General features: G+C 22.0%; 1 protein-coding gene across 4 annotated transcripts in view; it reads left to right on the top strand.

The window, feature by feature from the left end:
• The window catches only part of LOC145266308 (cytochrome P450 4V2-like), a 118,716-nt gene that overhangs the window by 74,216 nt on the left and 21,840 nt on the right, over positions 1 to 22,660 (top strand). For 2 of the 4 annotated variants that reach the window (XM_080121859.1, XM_080121860.1), the window contains exon 10: positions 22,007 to 22,100. In XM_080121859.1, the coding sequence (XP_079977985.1) occupies positions 22,007 to 22,100 (94 nt within the window). The remainder of the gene's footprint in view (positions 1 to 22,006; positions 22,101 to 22,660) is intronic. The other 2 variants (XM_080121861.1, XM_080121862.1) reach the window with 1 other exon arrangement.

Raw genomic sequence — 22,660 nt, 5'->3', positions numbered from 1 at the left:
ATATATATATATATATATATATATATATATATATATATATATATATATATATATTATTATTATTATTATTATTACACACACAAAACAGCCGCAACGGCCAACGCATAGAATCAAACTTTACAAGCTGCGTTATAAATCAAATAGTTTTTCTTATGCAAGGGAAGTAACTCTATTTACACTTTCGATTCTTCTTGGCGTAGAGTTATCCCCCTTGAGTGCATGCACAAAGACAACGATAGCAATTTTGTTTTACGATTTATTCTTTCTTAGACGAATAGAAGACATCGGTCTCTTGTCTGCTTTTTGACTTCTCTTTTTATAGGTACGTGCAATTAATTCTCCCTTCAATCTGTCTCTCTCACGACCACCATAAAACAGGCCTGGTCACTTAAAAATTAATTCATGCCTGAGACATGCAGGATCTGTCGAACAGTCAGATCTTTTATAGGTACGTGCAATTAATGGCAGAATCTGATAATCCCCATGATTTTTAAAGCCGGCTTTTAATAATTTTTTTTTTTCATAAGTTTCCGAATACTTTTTAATTGTGTTTGAAACATTAATGGCTAAAAAAGAAAACACGGTAGCGTGTGTGTGTTTATTTTGTGTACATCCGTGTGACCGTCGTTTAATTTTTATGGACTTCCATTTCTTGGAATAAATAATTTTACCAAGAATTCTCCATAAGTTTTGGTTTCGTTTTCGATTATAACTGATTACACTCAAGTCATCTATTTTTTTATAAATAATTTTATTAAGAATTCTTCATAAGTTTTGGTTTCGGTCTCGATTATAGCTGAATGAAGTGATACCCGATATACCATTATCGTATTAAGCGATTCTCTTTGTGTGAACAAAGCGAGCTCAGATAGTCGCACGATGTCAAAACATCGTTAATTCACTACCTACACAGCAGATGCCGTTTAGCGTAATGGTTCGCAGCCTTAACTGTCATACGGGCGTTCGGATTTCGATTCTGGCTTGAGGTAGTTGCTTGTCTAGCTGCACTGATGAGCTGTGATAGAACGAAACAGTACTTTGTGTGGATGACTATATATATATATATATATATATATATATATATGTATTTTTTTTGTTTTGGTTTCGATTCAAGCTAATGATCCCAAGTCATATGGATATATTTTTTTTAGTTTTGAAATCACAACTTTATAATATATAAAAATCGATAGAACATTAAGTTTATAATAATATATACGAAATCTACAAGAATTAAAATATCATATTTAAGCGTACTTTACGAACGGACACTGCCGGGTGTCCCTGCTAGCTTAGAAAAATATTTTTGCAAAATACTTTAACAAAAGAGCTACAAAAATATCAGAGCGTCTCCATTTAAACTTGAACATCTACAGAATTCCAACATCAATATATTACATATGAATGAGTCTCCTGTGGAATTTCCACAGGTCCCGCTAGTTTTTGCTGTTTTCTTTACACTTTTAACAAGGCATAGTAAGGCATAAAGGGCTACTATTTGGACCAGATTTGCAAGGACACTATGTAGGGAGTTGAGCAGCAAGATGTCTGTTCACATTACACTTTAACTTCTGCATGTCAGTACAGGCAGGGAAGCAGGGGCCCGGAGAGGGGTAATTCCAGAGTCTAGCAATTTCAGGTAAGAAGCTATTTGAGTAGAAGGCTTTACGACAGCTAGAGGTCTCTACAGTGAAGGGGTGAGATTTTGCTGCTTGTCGGGTTTGCCGAAGATATTTACGTCGAGGGGGTACTAGTGCTTTGAGTTCGTCAGACTACTTACTATTAAAGTATTTGTAGAACAGGCACGTTTCGGCGATGAGTCAGAGGTTGAAGTTTGGTCGACAATGCGGGATCTATTAGGTTGGCGACTCTGTTTTTGGACCTGGTCAAGGAGCAAGAGGCTAGCGGCAGACACACCAGTTCAGATGTGGCAACAATACTCCATGCAACGGTGAATAGTGGCTTTGTAGAGATACAGGATACTTTCAGGTGTTAATAACCTTTTAGCACGGTAGAGGTAACCCACTTTCCTCATAAAATCTTTGACAATTATCTCAATACATTTGTTTTAATTAATGCTGCCTGTGAGTTAAGTTTATGAGCTTGAGGGAAATACTTTCAGGTAGTGTATCATTAGCTATGGCAATTATTTTTATATGTATAAAAAGTTATAATGGAAAATGTACTCACACCAGCTACGAAAACGCGTAAAATCAAGTAAATTTGCAAATTACATAATTTGATAGTAAAAATACTTTGAATATTAGTTTTCTGAAGATATTGAATAAAAATAAAAATAAATATTAGTTTTCTAAAGATATTGAATAAAAATAAAAATAAATATTAGTTTTCTAAAGATATTGAATAAAAATAAAAATAAATATTAGTTTTCTAAAGATATTGAATGAAAATAAAAATAAATATTTGTTTTCTATAGATATTGAATAAAAATAAAAATAAATATTAGTTTTCTAAAGATATTGAATAAAAATAAAAATAAATATTTGTTTTCTAAAGATATTGAATAAAAATAAAAATAAATATTAGTTTTCTAAAGATATTGAATAAAAATAAACATAAATATTTGTTTTCTAAAGATATTGAATAAAAATAAAAATAAATATTAGTTTTCTAAAGATATTGAATAAAAATAAAAATAAATATTAGTTTTCTAAAGATATTGAATAAAAATAAAAATAAATATTAGTTTTCTAAAGATATTGAATAAAAATAAAAATAAATATTTGTTTTCTAAAGATATTAAATAAAAATAAAAAAATAAATATTTGTTTTCTAAAGATATTGAATAAAAATAAAAATAAATATTAGTTTTCTAAAGATATTGAATAAAAAAACAAATAAATATTAGTTTTCTAAAGATATTGAATAAAAATAAAAATAAATATTAGTTTTCGAAAGATATTGAATAAAAATAAAAATAAATATTAGTTTTCTAAAGATATTGAATAAAAATAAAAATAAATATTTGTTTTCTAAAGATATTGAATAAAAATAAAAATAAATATTAGTTTTCTAAAGATATTGAATAAAAATAAAAATAAATATTTGTTTTCTAAAGATATTGAATAAAAATAAAAATAAATATTAGTTTTCTAAGGATATTGAATAAAAATAAAAATAAATATTAGTTTTCTAAAGATATTGAATAAAAATAAAAATAAATATTTGTTTTCTAAAGATATTGAACAAAAATAAATATAAATATTAGTTTTCTAAAGATATTGAACAAAAATAAAAATACATATTAGTTTTCTAAAGATATTGAATAAAAATAAAAAATAAATATTAGTTTTCTAAAGATATTGAATAAAAATAAAAATAAATATTAGTTTTCTAAAGATATTGAATAAAAATAAAAATAAATATTTGTTTTCTAAAGATATTGAATAAAAATAAAAATAAATATTAGTTTTCTAAAGATATTGAATAAAAATAAATATAAATATTAGTTTTCTAAAGATATTGAATAAAAATAAAAATAAATATTAGTTTTCTAAAGATATTAAAAAAAAATAAAAAATAAATATTTGTTTTCTAAAGATATTGAATAAAAATAAAAATAAATATTAGTTTTCTAAGGATATTGAATAAAAATAAAAATAAATATTTGTTTTCTAAAGATATTGAATAAAAATAAAAATAAATATTAGTTTTCTAAAGATATTGAATAAAAATAAAAATAAATATTTGTTTTCTAAAGATATTGAATTAAAATAAAAATAAATATTAGTTTTCTAAAGATATTGAATAAAAATAAAAATAAATATTAGTTTTCTAAAGATATTGAATAAAAATAAAAATAAATATTAGTTTTCTAAAGATATTGAATAAAAATAAAAATAAATATTAGTTTTCTAAAGATATTAAAAAAAAATAAAAAATAAATATTTGTTTTCTAAAGATATTGAATAAAAATAAAAATAAATATTAGTTTTCTAAGGATATTGAATAAAAATAAAAATAAATATTTGTTTTCTAAAGATATTAAATAAAAATAAAAAATAAATATTTGTTTTCTAAAGATATTGAATAAAAATAAAAATAAATATTAGTTTTCTAAAGATATTGAATAAAAAAACAAATAAATATTAGTTTTCTAAAGATATTGAATAAAAATAAAAATAAATATTTGTTTTCGAAAGATATTGAATAAAAATAAAAATAAATATTAGTTTTCTAAAGATATTGAATAAAAATAAAAATAAATATTAGTTTTCCCAAGATATTGAATAAAAAATAAAAATAAATATTTGTTTTCTAAAGATATTGAATAAAAATAAAAATAAATATTAGTTTTCTAAATATATTGAATAAAAAATAAAAATAAATATTAGTTTACTAAAGATATTGAATAAAAATAAAAATAAATGTTAGTTTTCTAAAGATATTGAAAAAAAAATAAAAATAAATATTAGTTTTCTAAAGATATTGAATAAAAATAAAAATAAATATTAGTTTTCTAAAGATATTGAATAAAAAATAAAAATAAATATTTGTTTTCTAAAGATATTAAATAAAAATAAAAAATAAATATTTGTTTTCTAAAGATATTAAATAAAAATAAAAAATAAATATTAGTTTTCTAAGGATATTGAATAAAAAATAAAAATAAATATTAGTTTTCTAAAGATATTGAATAACAATAAAAATAAATGTTAGTTTTCTAAAGATATTGAATAAAAATAAAAATAAACATTAGTTTTCTAAAGATATTGAATAAAAAATAAAAATAAATATTAGTTTTCTAAAGATATTTAATAACAATAAAAATAAATGTTAGTTTTCTAAAGATATTGAATAAAAATAAAAATAAACATTAGTTTTCTAAAGATATTGAATAAAAATAAAAATAAATATTAGTTTTCTAAAGATATTGAATAAAAATAAAAATAAATATTAGTTTTCTAAAGATATTAAATAAAAATAAAAATAAATATTAGTTTTCTAAAGATATTGAATAAAAATAAAAATAAATATTAGTTTTTTAAAGATATTGAATAAAAAATAAAAATAAATATTAGTTTTCTAAAGATATTGAATAAAAAATAAAAATAAATATTAGTTTTCTAAAGATATTGAATAAAAATAAAAATAAATATTAGTTTTCTAAAGATATTGAATAAAAATAAAAATAAATATTAGTTTTCTAAAGATATTGAATAAAAAATAAAAATAAATATTAGTTTTCTAAAGATATTGAATAAAAATAAAAATAAATATTAGTTTTCTAAAGATATTGAATAAAAATAAAAATAAATATTAGTTTTCTAAAGATATTGAATAAAAATAAAAATAAATATTAGTTTTCTAAAGATATTAAATAAAAATAAAAATAAATATTAGTTTTCTAAAGATATTGAATAAAAATAAAAATAAATTTAGTTTTCTAAAGATATTGAATAAAAAATAAAAATAAATATTAGTTTTCTAAAGATATTGAATAAAAATAAAAATAAATATTAGTTTTCTAAAGATATTGAATAAAAATAAAAATAAATATTAGTTTTCTAAAGATATTGAATAAAAAATAAAAATAAATATTAGTTTTCTAAAGATATTGAATAAAAATAAAAATAAATATTAGTTTTCTAAAGATATTGAATAAAAAATAAAAATAAATATTAGTTTTCTAAAGATATTGAATAAAAATAAAAATAAATATTAGTTTTCTAAAGATATTGAATAAAAATAAAAATAAATATTAGTTTTCTAAAGATATTGAATAAAAAATAAAAATAAATATTAGTTTTCTAAAGATATTGAATAAAAATAAAAATAAATATTAGTTTTCTAAAGATATTGAATAAAAAAACAAATAAATATTAGTTTTCTAAAGATATTGAATAAAAATAAAAATAAATATTAGTTTTCTAAAGATATTGAATAAAAATAAAAATAAATATTAGTTTTCTAAAGATATTAAATAAAAAATACTTGGTTTCACTAAAGAAAATTGCGTAATTATAGCTATAAAACCAGTTTAGCAACAGAAACTGACCTTCGCTGGATCAAAGCAAATGACAAGGTGACGAGCAGAATTTCTATGGAAGCTGAAAATGTAAAAAATTCAATTTTATTTTTAAATTTGTAAGAGAAATCGAAGCCTTATTATACTTTAATTTCTGTAGGCACCACCAAAATGGTGGAGGGAATAAGTATTTTTTGATGGAGTCTCTCTTTAAAAATCTACCAAATCCAATCAATACGAAATTTTCACCAATTATTAAGTGAAGAACGAATTTTATAATGGTTTATTTTTTATTTCATAATCGATATTGATATATATATATACAGGGTGACCAAAAAAAAAACGGGCCCCAACTGTAATTAATAAAGTATACACGGGGCCCGTTTTTTGGGTCACCCTGTATATATATTTGCCTACAAAATCCCCCTTCTTTATTTGTGGGTACAACTATGCTTAAAATTATTTCAAGCATAGTTGTACCCACAAATAAAGAAGGGGGATTTTGTCGGCAAATATATTTTATTGTGGGAGGATGAGGATTGTAAAAAAAAAAATAATGTGCACGTATCAGATTTTAAGGTTGAAAATCAGAATTTTGAATCTGTTCAATTTTTCATCTTTTGTGCTTTGAATCTGTTCAATTTTTCATCTTTTGTGTTTTGAATCTGTTCAATTTTTCATCTTTTGTGTTTTGAATCTGTTCAATTTTTCATCTTTTGTGTTTTGAATCTGTTCAATTTTTCATCTTTTGTGCTTTGAATCTGTTCAATTTTTCATCTTTTGTGTTTTGAATCTGTTCAATTTTTCATCTTTTGTGTTTTGAATCTGTTCAATTTTTCATCTTTTGTGCTTTGAATCTGTTCAATTTTTCATCTTTTGTGTTTTGAATCTGTTCAATTTTTCATCTTTTGTGTTTTGAATCTGTTCAATTTTTCATCTTTTGTGTTTTGAATCTGTTCAATTTTTCATCTTTTGTGCTTTGAATCTGTTCAATTTTTCATCTTTTGTGTTTTGAATCTGTTCAATTTTTCATCTTTTGTGTTTTGAATCTGTTCAATTTTTCATCTTTTGTGCTTTGAATCTGTTCAATTTTTCATCTTTTGTGTTTTGAATCTGTTCAATTTTTCATCTTTTGTGTTTTGAATCTGTTCAATTTTTCATCTTTTGTGCTTTGAATCTGTTCAATTTTTCATCTTTTGTGTTATGAATCTGTTCAATTTTTCATCTTTTGTATTTTGAATCTGTTCAATTTTTCATCTTTTGTGTTTTGAATCTGTTCAATTTTTCATCTTTTGTGCTTTGAATCTGTTCAATTTTTCATCTTTTGTGTTTTGAATCTGTTCAATTTTTCATCTTTTGTGTTTTGAAGTGTGAAAGTTGTTGAATACGTTAATAATTATTATTATCTTCCAGTGTTTTAAAAATAATAAAAATAAATAAAATATTATATATCAATTTATTTACTTTATTATTTTTAATTTTTAGACGTAATCCACTACGCTTGCTTACTCTAATTTATTATTTTCTCTAATCATAATATATATATATATATATATATATATATATATATATATATATATATATATATATATATATATAGACATCTAATTTACATAAAGAAAACACGCTGCTCTCCTTCATCATTATATATAGCCCCAAATCTTCCGACTCTCTCGTCAATGAACATCCCTCTTGAAAAAGCCCGCATAAAGCGGGCGAATTGTTGAGTATTTTGGTCCTTCCACCTCCATTCTATTTCATATATATATATATATATATATATATATATATATATATATATATATATATATATATATATATAGATTACAATAAGTTTACCAAGGTAATCAAAATGGTAAACTTAAAATATATTATAAATATTAAAGAGTTAATATTTACAAGTAAAGTCATCTCAACCAGATATAGAACTATCCACTTATCTTGTGCTTCCTTTTTAAAATTAATTATGTTTTTAACTCTTTTTCAAGATATCTTTTAACATGTTTTATTAATCATTTGTTCATATATATATATATATATATATATATATATATATATATATATATGGAGCTCAATTCCTGTAAACAGTCAAGCTACGCTGACGAGAGGTAGTTATCTTGAAACATGCATGAACTGTTTTAAAAATAGTAAATAAATAAAAATGTTATATACGTCCAAATAAATTATGGGCGACTTTCTAAGTAAATAAAAATGAGCTTCGAGGCGAAGCCACTATTTAACCGTATTTATCGTTTGAAAAAAAAAAAAACAACAACAACAAATCTCTCTCTCTCTCTCTCTCTCTCTCTCTCTCTCTCTCTCTCTCTCTCTCTCTCTCTCTCTCTCTCTATCTCGCTCTCTACAGCCCCTTTAAGAAATTCGTTTCTTATCGTTGAGCACTTTCAGTTGAATTAAAAGTCGGTCAATTTAGCTCTTATGCGTAGATCATCGTATAATGATTTGATCACTGTCTGTCTGACGTAATGAACATTTAAATTAAAATGTTTAAAATTCAACGCTATTTCACACGGTTAATAGTAGCCGAATGGATACGGCCTCCGCTAATCGAGCCAGAGATGTCTCGTGTCGCGGGGTTCGAATCGTTCGACTGGTAGTAATCGTGACACCCTGCACTGAAGAATCCCGAAAGGATGAAACACTAGTGTCTGTAGGTATTTAATTATTATAGTAAAAAAATAATTATATATATATATATATATATATATATATAAATAATTATTTTTACAAAAACACTACTACAAATCATTGAAAAATAAATTAATAATTTTCTTTTAGTGATCCCAATAGTGCCAAAAATAGTACTATATAGGAAATGCTTTGAAAAATCGATACAAAAAGATTAAATCGATAAATAACTGCGCATTTTGCTCAAAATACGATAATTTCTTCCGGCAATTTTTTGTTACGTGTTATTTTTTTCATCTACGGAAGACTATACGCACTAAAACAGTTGTTCTGTATTTACAGACAGTTATTACCTCCCCCTTTTCCAAAATTACGAATTATGAATTTATTTTCTCTTGTAAAGCCTTCCGTAGTTTTTTTAAAAATTACCGTTAAATTTTAGATGCTTCAATTTCACTCTGGGAAATTTATACAATGATATAAAAGGTATAATTATTTGAAATTCAGGTGCTTATTGCTAAGTGTTGAGACATTATGCTGAACAAAGATGGCGGCGTAGTTCAGATCAGATCCTGAGTATAATTGGCAGTAACCAAGATGGCGGCCAAGAATAAAACAATTGGCGAATTCATTGGTCTCATACTCCCTACTAGGAGTCAAAAAAAGTTTACACTTATAATATATTTGCATATTCTTGTTGCAAATCATCCTAAATCTTATTTAGACAAAAATTAATTGGTTCAAAAAGCTTTTATAAAAAAATAATTGATTCAAAAAGCTTTTATAAAAAAATCAATTGATTCAAAAATCTTTTATAAAAAAATTAATTGATTCAAAAAGCTTTTATAAAAAAATTAATTGATTCAAAAATCTTTTATAAAAAATTAATTGGTTCAAAAAGCTTTTATAAAAAATTAATTGATTCAAAAAGCTTTTATAAAAAAAATTAATTGATTCAAAAATCTTTTATAAAAAATTAATTGATTCAAAAATCTTTTATAAAAAAATAATTAATTCAAAAAGCTTTTATAAAAAAAATAATTAATTCAAAAAGCTTTTATAAAAAAATTAATTGATTCAAAAAGTTTTTATAAAAAATAATTAATTCAAAAAGTTTTTATAAAAAAATAATTAATTCAAAAAGTTTTTATAAAAAAATAATTAATTCAAAAAGCTTTTATAAAAAAAATAATTAATTCAAAAAGCTTTTATAAAAAAATTAATTGGTTCAAAAAGCTTTTATAAAAAAATTAATTGATTCAAAAAGCTTTTATAAAAAATAATTAATTCAAAAAGTTTTTATAAAAAAATTAATTGATTCAAAAAGCTTTTATAAAAAATTTAATTGATTCAAAAAGCTTTTATAAAAAAATTAATTGATTCAAAAAGTTTTTATAAAAAAATTAATTGATTCAAAAAGCTTTTATAAAAAAATTAATTGATTCAAAAAGCTTTTATAAAAAAAATAATTAATTCAAAAAGTTTTTATAAAAAAATTAATTGATTCAAAAAGCTTTTATAAAAAAATTAATTGATTCAAAAAGCTTTTATAAAAATAATTAATTCAAAAAGTTTTTATAAAAAAATTAATTGATTCAAAAAGCTTTTATAAAAAAATAATTAATTCAAAAAGCTTTTATAAAAAAATTAATTGATTCAAAAAGCTTTTATAAAAAATAATTGATTCAAAAAGCTTTTATAAAAAAATAATTGATTCAAAAAGCTTTTATAAAAAAATTAATGCATTCAAAAATCTTTTATAAAAAATTAATTGATTCAAAAAGCTTTTATAAAAAAAAAATAATTGATTCAAAAAGTTCTTATAAAAAAATAAATTAATTCAAAAATCTTTTATAAAAAAATTAATTGATCCAAAAAGCTTTTATAAAAAAAATTAATTGTTTCAAAAAGCTTTTATAAAAAAATTAATTGATTCAAAAAGCTTTTATAAAAAATAATTAATTCAAAAAGTTTTTATAAAAAAATTAATTGATTCAAAAAGCTTTTATAAAAAAATTAATTGATTCAAAAAGCTTTTATAAAAAAATTAATTGATTCAAAAAGTTTTTATAAAAAAATTAATTGATTCAAAAAGCTTTTATAAAAAAATTAATTGATTCAAAAAGCTTTTATAAAAAAAATAATTAATTCAAAAAGTTTTTATAAAAAAATTAATTGATTCAAAAAGCTTTTATAAAAAAATTAATTGATTCAAAAAGCTTTTATAAAAATAATTAATTCAAAAAGTTTTTATAAAAAAATTAATTGATTCAAAAAGCTTTTATAAAAAATTAATTGATTCAAAAAGCTTTTATAAAAAAATTAATTGATTCAAAAAGCTTTTATAAAAAATAATTGATTCAAAAAGCTTTTATAAAAAAATAATTGATTCAAAAAGCTTTTATAAAAAAATTAATGCATTCAAAAATCTTTTATAAAAAATTAATTGATTCAAAAAGCTTTTATAAAAAAAAAATAATTGATTCAAAAAGTTCTTATAAAAAAATTAATTAATTCAAAAATCTTTTATAAAAAAATTAATTGATCCAAAAAGCTTTTATAAAAAAAATTAATTGTTTCAAAAAGCTTTTATAAAAAAATTAATTGATTCAAAAAGCTTTTATAAAAAATTAATTGGTTCAAAAAGCTTTTATAAAAAAAATTAATTGATTCAAAAAGCTTTTATAAAAAAATTAATTGATTCAAAAAGCTTTTATAAAAAAATTAATTGATTCAAAAAGCTTTTATAAAAAATTAATTGGTTCAAAAAGCTTTTATAAAAAAAATTAATTGATTCAAAAATCTTTTATAAAAAAAATAATTGCTTCAAAAAGCTTTTATAAAAAAATTAATTGATCCAAAAAGCTTTTATAGAAAAAATAATTGATTCAAAAAGCTTTCATAAAAAAATTAATTAATTCAAAAAGCTTTTATAAGAAAATTAATTGGTTCAAAAAGCTTTTATAAAAAATTAATTGATCCAAAAAGCTTTTATAAAAAATTAATTGGTTCAAAAAGGTTTTATAAAAAAATTAATTGATTCAAAAAGCTTTTATAAAAAAAATTAATTGATTCAAAAAGCTTTTATAAAAAAATTAATTGATTCAAAAAGCATTCATAAAAAAAATTAATTGATTCAAAAAGCTTTTATAAAAAAAATTAATTCATTCAAAAAGCTTTTATAAAAAATAATTGATTCAAAAAGCTTTTATAAAAAATTAATTGATTCAAAAAGCTTTCATAAAAATAATTGCTTCAAAAAGCTTTTATGAAAATATAATTGCTTCAAAAAGCTTTTATAAAAAAATTAATTGATTCAAAAAGCTTTTATAAAAAAAATTAATTGTTTCAAAAAGCTTTTATAAAAAAATTAATTGATTCAAAAAGCTTTTATAAAAAAATTAATTGATTCAAAAAGCTTTTATAAAAAAAATAATTAATTCAAAAAGTTTTTATAAAAAAATTAATTGATTCAAAAAGCTTTTATAAAAAAATTAATTGATTCAAAAAGCTTTTATAAAAATAATTAATTCAAAAAGTTTTTATAAAAAAATTAATTGATTCAAAAAGCTTTTATAAAAAAATAATTAATTCAAAAAGCTTTTATAAAAAAATTAATTGATTCAAAAAGCTTTTATAAAAAATAATTGATTCAAAAAGCTTTTATAAAAAAATAATTGATTCAAAAAGCTTTTATAAAAAAATTAATGCATTCAAAAATCTTTTATAAAAAATTAATTGATTCAAAAAGCTTTTATAAAAAAAAAATAATTGATTCAAAAAGTTCTTATAAAAAAATTAATTAATTCAAAAATCTTTTATAAAAAAATTAATTGATCCAAAAAGCTTTTATAAAAAAAATTAATTGTTTCAAAAAGCTTTTATAAAAACATTAATTGATTCAAAAAGCTTTTATAAAAAATTAATTGGTTCAAAAAGCTTTTATAAAAAAAATTAATTGATTCAAAAATCTTTTATAAAAAAATTAATTGATTCAAAAAGCTTTTATAAAAAAATTAATTGATTCAAAAAGCTTTTATAAAAAAAATTAATTGATTCAAAAAGCTTTTATAAAAAAAATTAATTGATTCAAAAAGCTTTTATAAAAAATTAATTGGTTCAAAAAGCTTTTATAAAAAAAATTAATTGATTCAAAAATCTTTTATAAAAAAAATAATTGCTTCAAAAAGCTTTTATAAAAAAATTAATTGATCCAAAAAGCTTTTATAAAAAAAATAATTGATTCAAAAAGCTTTCATAAAAAAATTAATTAATTCAAAAAGCTTTTATAAGAAAATTAATGGGTTCAAAAAGCTTTTATAAAAAATTAATTGATCCAAAAAGCTTTTATAAAAAATTAATTGGTTCAAAAAGGTTTTATAAAAAAATTAATTGATTCAAAAAGCTTTTATAAAAAAAATTAATTGATTCAAAAAGCTTTTATAAAAAAATTAATTGATTCAAAAAGCATTCATAAAAAAAATTAATTGATTCAAAAAGCTTTTATAAAAAAAATTAATTGATTCAAAAAGCTTTTATAAAAAATAATTGATTCAAAAAGCTTTCATAAAAAATTAATTGATTCAAAAAGCTTTCATAAAAATAATTGCTTCAAAAAGCTTTTATAAAAAAATAATTGCTTCAAAAAGCTTTTATAAAAAAATTAATTGATTCAAAAAGCTTTTATAAAAAAAAATAATTGTTTCAAAAAGCTTTTATAAAAAAATTAATTGATTCAAAAAGCTTTTATAAAAAAATTAATTGATTCAAAAAGCTTTTATAAAAAAAATTAATTGATTCAAAAAGCTTTTATAAAAAAAATTAATTGATTCAAAAAGCTTTTATAAAAAATTAATTGGTTCAAAAAGCTTTTATAAAAAAAATTAATTGATTCAAAAAGCTTTTATAAAAAAAATAATTGCTTCAAAAAGCTTTTATAAAAAAATTAATTGATTCAAAAAGCTTTTATAAAAAAATTAATTGATTCAAAAAGCTTTTATAAAAAAAATTAATTGATTCAAAAAGCTTTCAAAAAAAAATTAATTGATTCAAAAAGCTTTTATAAAAATTAATTTATTCAAAAAGCTTTTATAAAAAATTAATTGATTCAAAAATCTTTTATAAAAAAATTAATTGATTCAAAAATCTTTTATAAAAAAATTAATTGATTCAAAAATCTTTTATAAAAAAATTAATTGATTCAAAAAGCTTTTATAAAAAAATAATTGATTCAAAAAGCTTTCATAAAAAATTAATTGATTCAAAAAGCTTTCATAAAAAATTAATTGATTCAAAAAGCTTTTATAAAAAATTAATTGATTCAAAAAGCTTTCATAAAAAATTAATTGATTCAAAAAGCTTTCATAAAAAATTAATTGATTCAAAAAGCTTTCATAAAAAATTAATTGATTCAAAAAGCTTTTATAAAAAATTAATTGATTCAAAAAGCTTTTATAAAAAAAATTAATTGATTCAAAAAGCTTTTATAAAAAATTAATTGATTCAAAAAGCTTTCATAAAAAATTAATTGATTCAAAAAGCTTTTATAAAAATTAATTTATTCAAAAAGTTTTTATAAAAAATTAATTGATTCAAAAATCTTTTATAAAAAAATTAATTGATTCAAAAATCTTTTATAAAAAAATCAATTGATTCAAAAATCTTTTATAAAAAAATTAATTGATTCAAAAAGCTTTTATAAAAAAATAATTGATTCAAAAAGCTTTCATAAAAAATTAATTAATTCAAAAAGCTTTCATAAAAAATTAATTGATTCAAAAAGCTTTTATAAAAAATTAATTGATTCAAAAAGCTTTCATAAAAAATTAATTGATTCAAAAAGCTTTCATAAAAAATTAATTGATTCAAAAAGCTTTTATAAAAAATTAATTGATTCAAAAAGCTTTTATAAAAAAATAATTGATTCAAAAAGCTTTCATAAAAAATTAATTGATTCAAAAAGCTTTCATAAAAAATTAATTGATTCAAAAAGCTTTTATAAAAAAATAATTGATTCAAAAAGCTTTCATAAAAAATTAATTAATTCAAAAAGCTTTCATAAAAAATTAATTGATTCAAAAAGCTTTTATAAAAAATTAATTGATTCAAAAAGCTTTCATAAAAAATTAATTGATTCAAAAAGCTTTCATAAAAAAATAATTGATTCAAAAAGCTTTCATAAAAAATTAATTGATTCAAAAAGCTTTCATAAAAAATTAATTGATTCAAAAATCTTTTATAAAAAAATCAATTGATTCAAAAATCTTTTATAAAAAAATTAATTGATTCAAAAAGCTTTTATAAAAAAATAATTGATTCTAAAAGCTTTCATAAAAATTAATTAATTCAAAAAGCTTTCATAAAAAATTAATTGATTCAAAAAGCTTTTATAAAAAATTAATTGATTCAAAAAGCTTTCATAAAAAATTAATTGATTCAAAAAGCTTTCATAAAAAATTAATTGATTCAAAAAGCTTTCATAAAAAATTAATTGATTCAAAAAGCTTTCATAAAAAATTAATTGATTCAAAAAGCTTTTATAAAAAATTAATTGATTCAAAAAGCTTTTATAAAAAAATAATTGATTCAAAAAGCTTTCATAAAAAATTAATTGATTCAAAAAGCTTTCATAAAAAATTAATTGATTCAAAAAGCTTTTATAAAAAAATAATTGATTCAAAAAGCTTTCATAAAAAATTAATTAATTCAAAAAGCTTTCATAAAAAATTAATTGATTCAAAAAGCTTTTATAAAAAATTAATTGATTCAAAAAGCTTTCATAAAAAATTAATTGATTCAAAAAGCTTTCATAAAAAAATAATTGATTCAAAAAGCTTTCATAAAAAATTAATTGATTCAAAAAGCTTTCATAAAAAATTAATTGATTCAAAAAGCTTTTATAAAAAATAAATTGATTCAAAAAAGCTTTTATAAAAAATAAATTGATTCAAAAAGCTTTTATAAAAAATTAATTGATTCAAAAAGCTTTTATAAAAAATTAATTGATTCAAAAAGCTTTTATAAAAAATAAATTTATTCAAAAAGCTTTTATAAAAAATAAATTGATTCAAAAAGCTTTTATAAAAAATTAATTGATTCAAAAAGCTTTTATAAAAAATTAATTGATTCAAAAAGCTTTCATAAAAAATTAATTGATTCAAAAAGCTTTCATAAAAAATTAATTGATTCAAAAAGCTTTTATAAAAAAATAATTGATTCAAAAATCTTTTATAAAAAAAATAATTAATTAAAAAGGTTTTATAAAAAAATTAATTGATTCAAAAATCTTTTATAAAAAAATAATTAATTCAAAAAGTTTTTATAAAAAAATAATTAATTCAAAAAGTTTTTATAAAAAAATAATTAATTCAAAAAGCTTTTATAAAAAAAATAATTAATTAAAAAGGTTTTATATAAAAAAATTAATTGGTTCAAAAAGCTTTTATAAAAAAATTAATTGATTCAAAAAGCTTTTATAAAAAATAATTAATTCAAAAAGTTCTTATAAAAAATTAATTGATTCAAAAAGCTTTTATAAAAAAATTAATTGATTCAAAAAGATTTTATAAAAATAATTAATTCAAAAAGTTTTTATAAAAAATTAATTGATTCAAAAAGCTTTTATAAAAAAATAATTAATTCAAAAAGCTTTTATGAAAAATAATTGATTCAAAAAGCTTTTATAAAAAAATTAATTGATTCAAAAAGCTTTTATAAAAAAATTAATTGATTCAAAAAGCTTCCATAAAAAAATTAATTGATTCAAAAAGCTTTTATAAAAAAAATTAATTGATTCAAAAAGCTTTTATAAAAAATTAATTGATTCAAAAAGCTTTTATAAAAAAATACTTGATTCAAAAAGCTTTTATAAAAAATTAATTGGTTCAAAAAGCTTTTATAAAAAATTAATTGATTCAAAAAGCTTTTATAAAAAATTAATTGATCCAAAAAGCTTTTATAAAAAATTAATTGATTCAAAAAGCTTTTTTAAAAAAATAATTGATTCAAAAAGCTTTTATAAAAAAATTAATTGATTCAAAAAGCTTTTATAAAAAATTAATTGATTCAAAAAGCTTCCATAAAAAAATTAATTGATTCAAAAAGCTTTTATAAAAAAATTAATTGATTCAAAAAGCTTTTATAAAAAATTAATTGATTCAAAAAGCTTTTATAAAAAATAATTGATTCAAAAAGCTTTTATAAAAAATTAATTGATTCAAAAAGCTTTTACAAAAAATTAATTGATTCAAAAAGCTTTTATAAAAAATTAATTGATCCAAAAAGCTTTTATAAAAAATTAATTGATTCAAAAAGCTTTTATAAAAAATTAATTGATTCAAAAAGCTTTTATAAAAAAATTAATTGATTCAAAAAGCTTTTATAAAAAATTAATTGATCCAAAAAGCTTTTATAAAAAATTAATTGATCCAAAAAGCTTTTATAAAAAAATTAATTGATCCAAAAAGCTTTTATAAAACATTAATTGATCCAAAAATCTTTTATAAAAAAATTAATTGATCCAAAAAGCTTTTATAAAAAAATTAATTGGTTCAAAAAGCTTTTATAAAAAATAATTGATTCAAAAAGCTTTTATAAAAAATTAATTGATCCAAAAAGCTTTTATAAAAAATTAATTGATCCAAAAAGCTTTTATAAAAAATTAATTGATCCAAAAAGCTTTTATAAAAAATTAATTGATCCAAAAAGCTTTTATAAAAAATTAATTGATTCAAAAAGCTTTTATAAAAAATTAATTGATCCAAAAAGCTTTTATAAAAAAAATTAATTGATTCAAAAAGCTTTTAAAAAAAATTAATTGGTTCAAAAAGCTTTTATAAAAAAAATTAATTGTTCAAAAAGCTTTTATAAAAAAAATTAATTGATTCAAAAAGCTTTTATAAAAAAAATTAATTGTTCATCAATCGATACAAAAAATTGCGGTGAATGATGTTTTTTTTTTAATTTAAAATTCATAATTTTAAATTTAAAATTCTATTAAAAATAGTAGAAAAAAGTTATGTATTATTCTGCTTTTCATATTATTAAATTCGTGTTTATTCATTATTTATTTATTACTATTATTATTAAACGTTTCCGTTGCTAATCGTTCTCTTTTACATTTTCTTGTTTACGTATCTTTTTACGATTGCTTTCACTTTTACGGGTCTGTGTGTTCTTATCAATGTTCTTACTTATATGTGTGTGTGTATGCTCTTACGTATGTTACGTGCAGTTCACTGTTATGTGTGTGTGTGTGTGTGTGTTCTTATTCTTACACTGTTTTTTGCCTTGAAAGTCTTCGAGACGTGTATGTGCCATGTATAATGCGTACATACCTGGTTGCCTTGGCCAGCCGATGATATCTTCTTGTCGCTGGTCTGCCATCTCGTTGGGAAGTGGTCACTGCATCGACAAACAACAAGATTGATTTGAAGCTTCAATCTTTTATTTCAAGGCAAGCCTATCATCTCGAACCCTGATTGTTGGAGAGCCGAATCTCCGATCTGCATTCCTCTTCTGCTTAAACCACTCTCTCCCATGTGGTCGTCAACTGGAAGTCTACAACCACAATTCCTGTGTCACCCCTAATTTTCTGTGCATTTTCTCTAGGTTGATACCTGTCAAACCTAACCTTTTGTGACCCTGCCAACTCGCTGATGGGAAATGAAAATATACTTACATAACTTTCTATTTCTAAAACTACCTAGGTAGCATTTAAGCTGGGATTCCCAATACAACATTCAGACTTTTATCTTTCTAATGAAAAAAGTTTCTCAAGAATAATGGATTTTAATAGATTTTAATTCGTGTAAAAAAAAACAACTTGTTTTTTTTTCATTTTTTTCGCCGTACCTAATTTCTGTATTTTTGAAAAATGTAAAAAAATATTTATTTGTATTTTGTTATAAAATGTAACAGAGCGTGGATGCGTGTATGACAGCAGCAGCAGCGGCAGCGGCAGCGGCAGCGGCATCAACAGCACACATATGCAAATGACCGAGCCGTGTACAAGATGACATTATGGCAGAAGGAAAGAAAAAAAAACTTTAAAGAAAACTAAAAACGTTAACCTTCGAGGGGAAAGAAGGACAGAGATAGATGTGTTACATAAGTGACCCGAGAGCGACAGGAGACGCGTCCTAAACAAAAACAGAGTACCACATGTTCGGCACAGCAGAGACTTGTTAAGCACACTAAATTACGAGAAGACTTTTGAACAATAGACAAGGTATTATTCTGGAAGTACCTGTAAATAAATGTCCGTTGTTTCAACTGAAAGACAAGAGTGAATCGAATTATTTCCATATTTTTGTTTCTTTGCGACTGTTTGCATTGACAGATTGATCGATAGGTAGATAGATAGATAGATAGATAGGTGGATTGATCGATCGATATATATATACAGTCCTGGTCAAAATCATAAGACCCCTTAAGAAAATAAGCGTTTCCACATATTATCGAATTTTTAATCAAACAAATGGTTGAAATCATTGCCAAAAAGGGAAAATATGATGGAAAAAATGAAATCTGCTTCATTTGAAACCTTAACCCTGATCTAATAATTATTTTTTAAAAAGCAAACATTTTCACCTGGTCAAAATGATAATTTATCTAACAAAAGGCAATTATAAATTACTAAAAAGGGTCTCAGTATTTAGTATAGCCTCCATTATTACGAATTACTTCCAAAATTCTCTTTGGCATGCTCGCAACTAAGTTTTTTATCAGTTAAAGAAGGAATTTTATCTCATGTATTGAAAACTGAATTAGAAAGTTCCTTTATCGAATCATACTGGGTTCCATCCTTGAAAACTTCTTTTGCCATCCATCCCCAAAGATCTTCAAAGGTCCGGAGAACATGCTGGATGATCTAACAATTCTATATTATTTGAAGAAAAGTATTCTCGTGCTTGTCGAGAAATGTGTATCGCAACGTTGTCTTGCTGGAAAATCCAATTTCTTCCATACAGATGTGGACCTTCAGTCCTGATAGAAGCATTTTCAAGCATTGAAATGTACTTCAATGATGTTTGCCGGCCTTTCACTACTTGTAACTTTAGGGTCCCAGCTGACGAGAAAGCACCCCAGATCATTAAAGACCCTCCTTCACTATGCCGAGTTGAAAAAGTCTCTTTGGGCAAATTTTTATCATGGCAATAGTGTTGAAATCCATCTGGACCATTTAGATAAAACTTTTTCTCATCAGAGAAATTATATTTTCCCACTTCTCTTCATCCCAAGTCTGGTATTTGGCGGCATATTTAAGTCGGTTAGTTTTGTGCTGTTCAAGAAGACGTGGTTTCTGCAGTCGCTTTAAATGATTGAAACCCTTCATTTTCAGATGCCTTCTGGTGGTTTTAGGACTACATTCTGCTGCTGTTTGGCTTTTCAATCGACTTGAGCTCATACTGGAGTTTTTTTTTAAAACTTTTTCTGATACGGCGATCCAGTGATGGGGTTAATTTTTTTTGGTCGATCTGGACTCTTTTTGTGCTCATATTGATCGAGATTTCTTAAAAAATTTGTGATGACCGTTTTGCTACAATTCACTTTGTTTGCAATGGATCTATGGGAGAGTCCACCCCTATTAAGCTCAAAGATCCTTCCTCTCTCAAAGTCTGATAATGGTTTCCCTTTTGCCATTTATAATTTAGTAAGATTTTTTTTATCCACTAACAAGTTGCTTTTAGTAACATAGAAAGCTGTTCGCATCCATTTTTTCAAAACTAGCCGATTTTATTAAAGTGGTCTTATCATTTTGACCAGGTGAAAATGTTTGTTTTTTAAAAAATAATTATTAGATCAGGGTTAAGGTTTCGAATGAAGCAGATTTCATTTTTTCCCATCATATTTTCCCTTTTGGCAATGGCTTCAACCATTTGTTTGATTAAAAATTCGATATTATGCGTAAACGCTTACTTTCTTAAGTGGTCTTATGATTTTGACCAGGACTATATATATCTTGAATAGAACATGTATATAAAATACGTTTTGAAGACATCTAATGCAAAAAATTAATAAACAATTTAAAAATAATGTTTATCGATATATTACGGCAAAGAAACTCGCCCTTGTCAACATATATGTTTTTTTCTTCTTATGCCTCATTATGGTACTTTTAGGCGGTACATGTCCGTTTAGTTGTTGGTCAACGATTTTTTTTTATCCAGCTATAACTGGGAAAACATTACACTTGGAATATTTATAAGAAAATTATATATATATATACTAGCAAAAGTACCTGTCGTTGACTGGGTTCAAAACCAGCCTACAGAAAATGGACTCTGATTTATGAAAGTATGATAGGTTATGAAAAGGAAGAGTTGTAAAGAGATAGCTTCGAATTTAGGGGTATTAAAACCAAAACAAAATATGATGAAAGTAAAAATAAAATAGATAAACCCCATAATTTATCATACCATACCCGTTCGCACTGAAACACTTATCACAATATTCTGTGGATCTATATTAAAAAAACCTTGTTAAATTTTGTGACATATTTTATGGAGGTCAGGCGCGAATGAACACCCAATAATTTTATTATACCATATTTTTTTAAACTGAAACATAATTATCAAAGTATACTTACGCAGATAGATATGAAAAGTCTTTATTAAAGTTTGTGCCTATTTCCATTCTATCGAGGCCAGGCGCAAATGCAGACCCCACAATTTTATTATACCATCCCTATTTAAGTTAAAACATACTTATCAAAGTATTCTTATGTACATCTATATCAAAAACACTTGTAAAGTTTTTTTTTAAATTTTTAAATTTTTTATTTCCATACTTTGTGGACCAGGCGTGTATGCAGACCCCACAATTTTAATGAACCACCGTTCTGCCAGATCAAACATACCTATTCCTGTGTCTCGATACCACTTCTATCATTATATGTGATCAGTTTTCTATAATAGTTAACCATATAGGAGCTTATTCGTGACCAGACACACACATACAGACGTTCAGTTTTATATTATAGATATGGATATCTTTCTACCTTGAATATATATATATATATATATATATATATATATATATATATATATATATATATATATGAACAAATGATTAATAAAACATGTTAAAAAACATCTTGAAAAAGAGTTAAAAACATATTTAATTTTAAAAAGGAAGCACAAGATAAGTGGATAGTCCTTAATCCGCGGAGTTTCGAAGAAATACTCTCCTTCTCATCAGAGGGCAGGAATATTAACTCTTTAATATTTATAATATATTTTAAGTTTACCATTTTGATTACCTTGGTAAACTTATTGTAATTTTATTTCTAAATATATATATATATATATATATATATATATATATATATATATATATATATATATATACTATTCTATTTGCGTCTACTTCCAGGAAAGTCAGAGGATTTACCCATCGGTGCCAATGATTGGAAGAAAAACCACGGAGGAACTTGAAATCGGTAAAATCAAGGGACGCAAATTTTACTGTTAGAATCATCATCATCTCCATCGTCGTCGTTGTCGTCATCATCATTATCGTCGTCATTGCCATTGTCATCGTCATCATAATCGTAGTCATCATCATCATCATCATCATCATCATCATCATCATCGTCATCATCATCGTCATCATCATGTTGCCATATCTGGGTAGGAGCTGCTAAAAACAGCCTATCCTGCCTTGACAGAGTACAAAATAGACTTCGTGGCTTAGTGGAGGATGCCCTTTTCTCTACCCTGCAACCCCTCTCCCACAGAAGAGACGTTGCGAGCCTATCCTTGTTTTATCGTTATTCCCATGGCAGGTGCTCGTCTGAACTCCAATCTCTGGTCCCCCCTCGCCAATCTTTCACGAAAAACACCCGTCTAGCTGAATCCACTGTGAAAAATTTCCCCCACTCTATAGCTGTGCCTAAATCAAAACGCGGATTCCATGAACAAAGCTTCTTTCTTAGAACTGCATGCATGTGGAACTCTGTTCCGTCTGCCTGCTTCCCACCGGACTACAACTTGGATGTCTTCAAGCCCAATGTTAACAAATTCCTAA

Source organism: Euprymna scolopes, chromosome 41 (assembly GCF_053919585.1).
Source record: "Euprymna scolopes isolate OS-2025 chromosome 41, ASM5391958v1, whole genome shotgun sequence".
Classification (NCBI taxonomy): Eukaryota; Metazoa; Mollusca; class Cephalopoda; order Sepiida; family Sepiolidae; genus Euprymna; species Euprymna scolopes.
The sequence above is the reverse complement of the archived record's forward strand: the minus strand, read 5'-3'. Positions and strand labels throughout refer to the sequence as shown.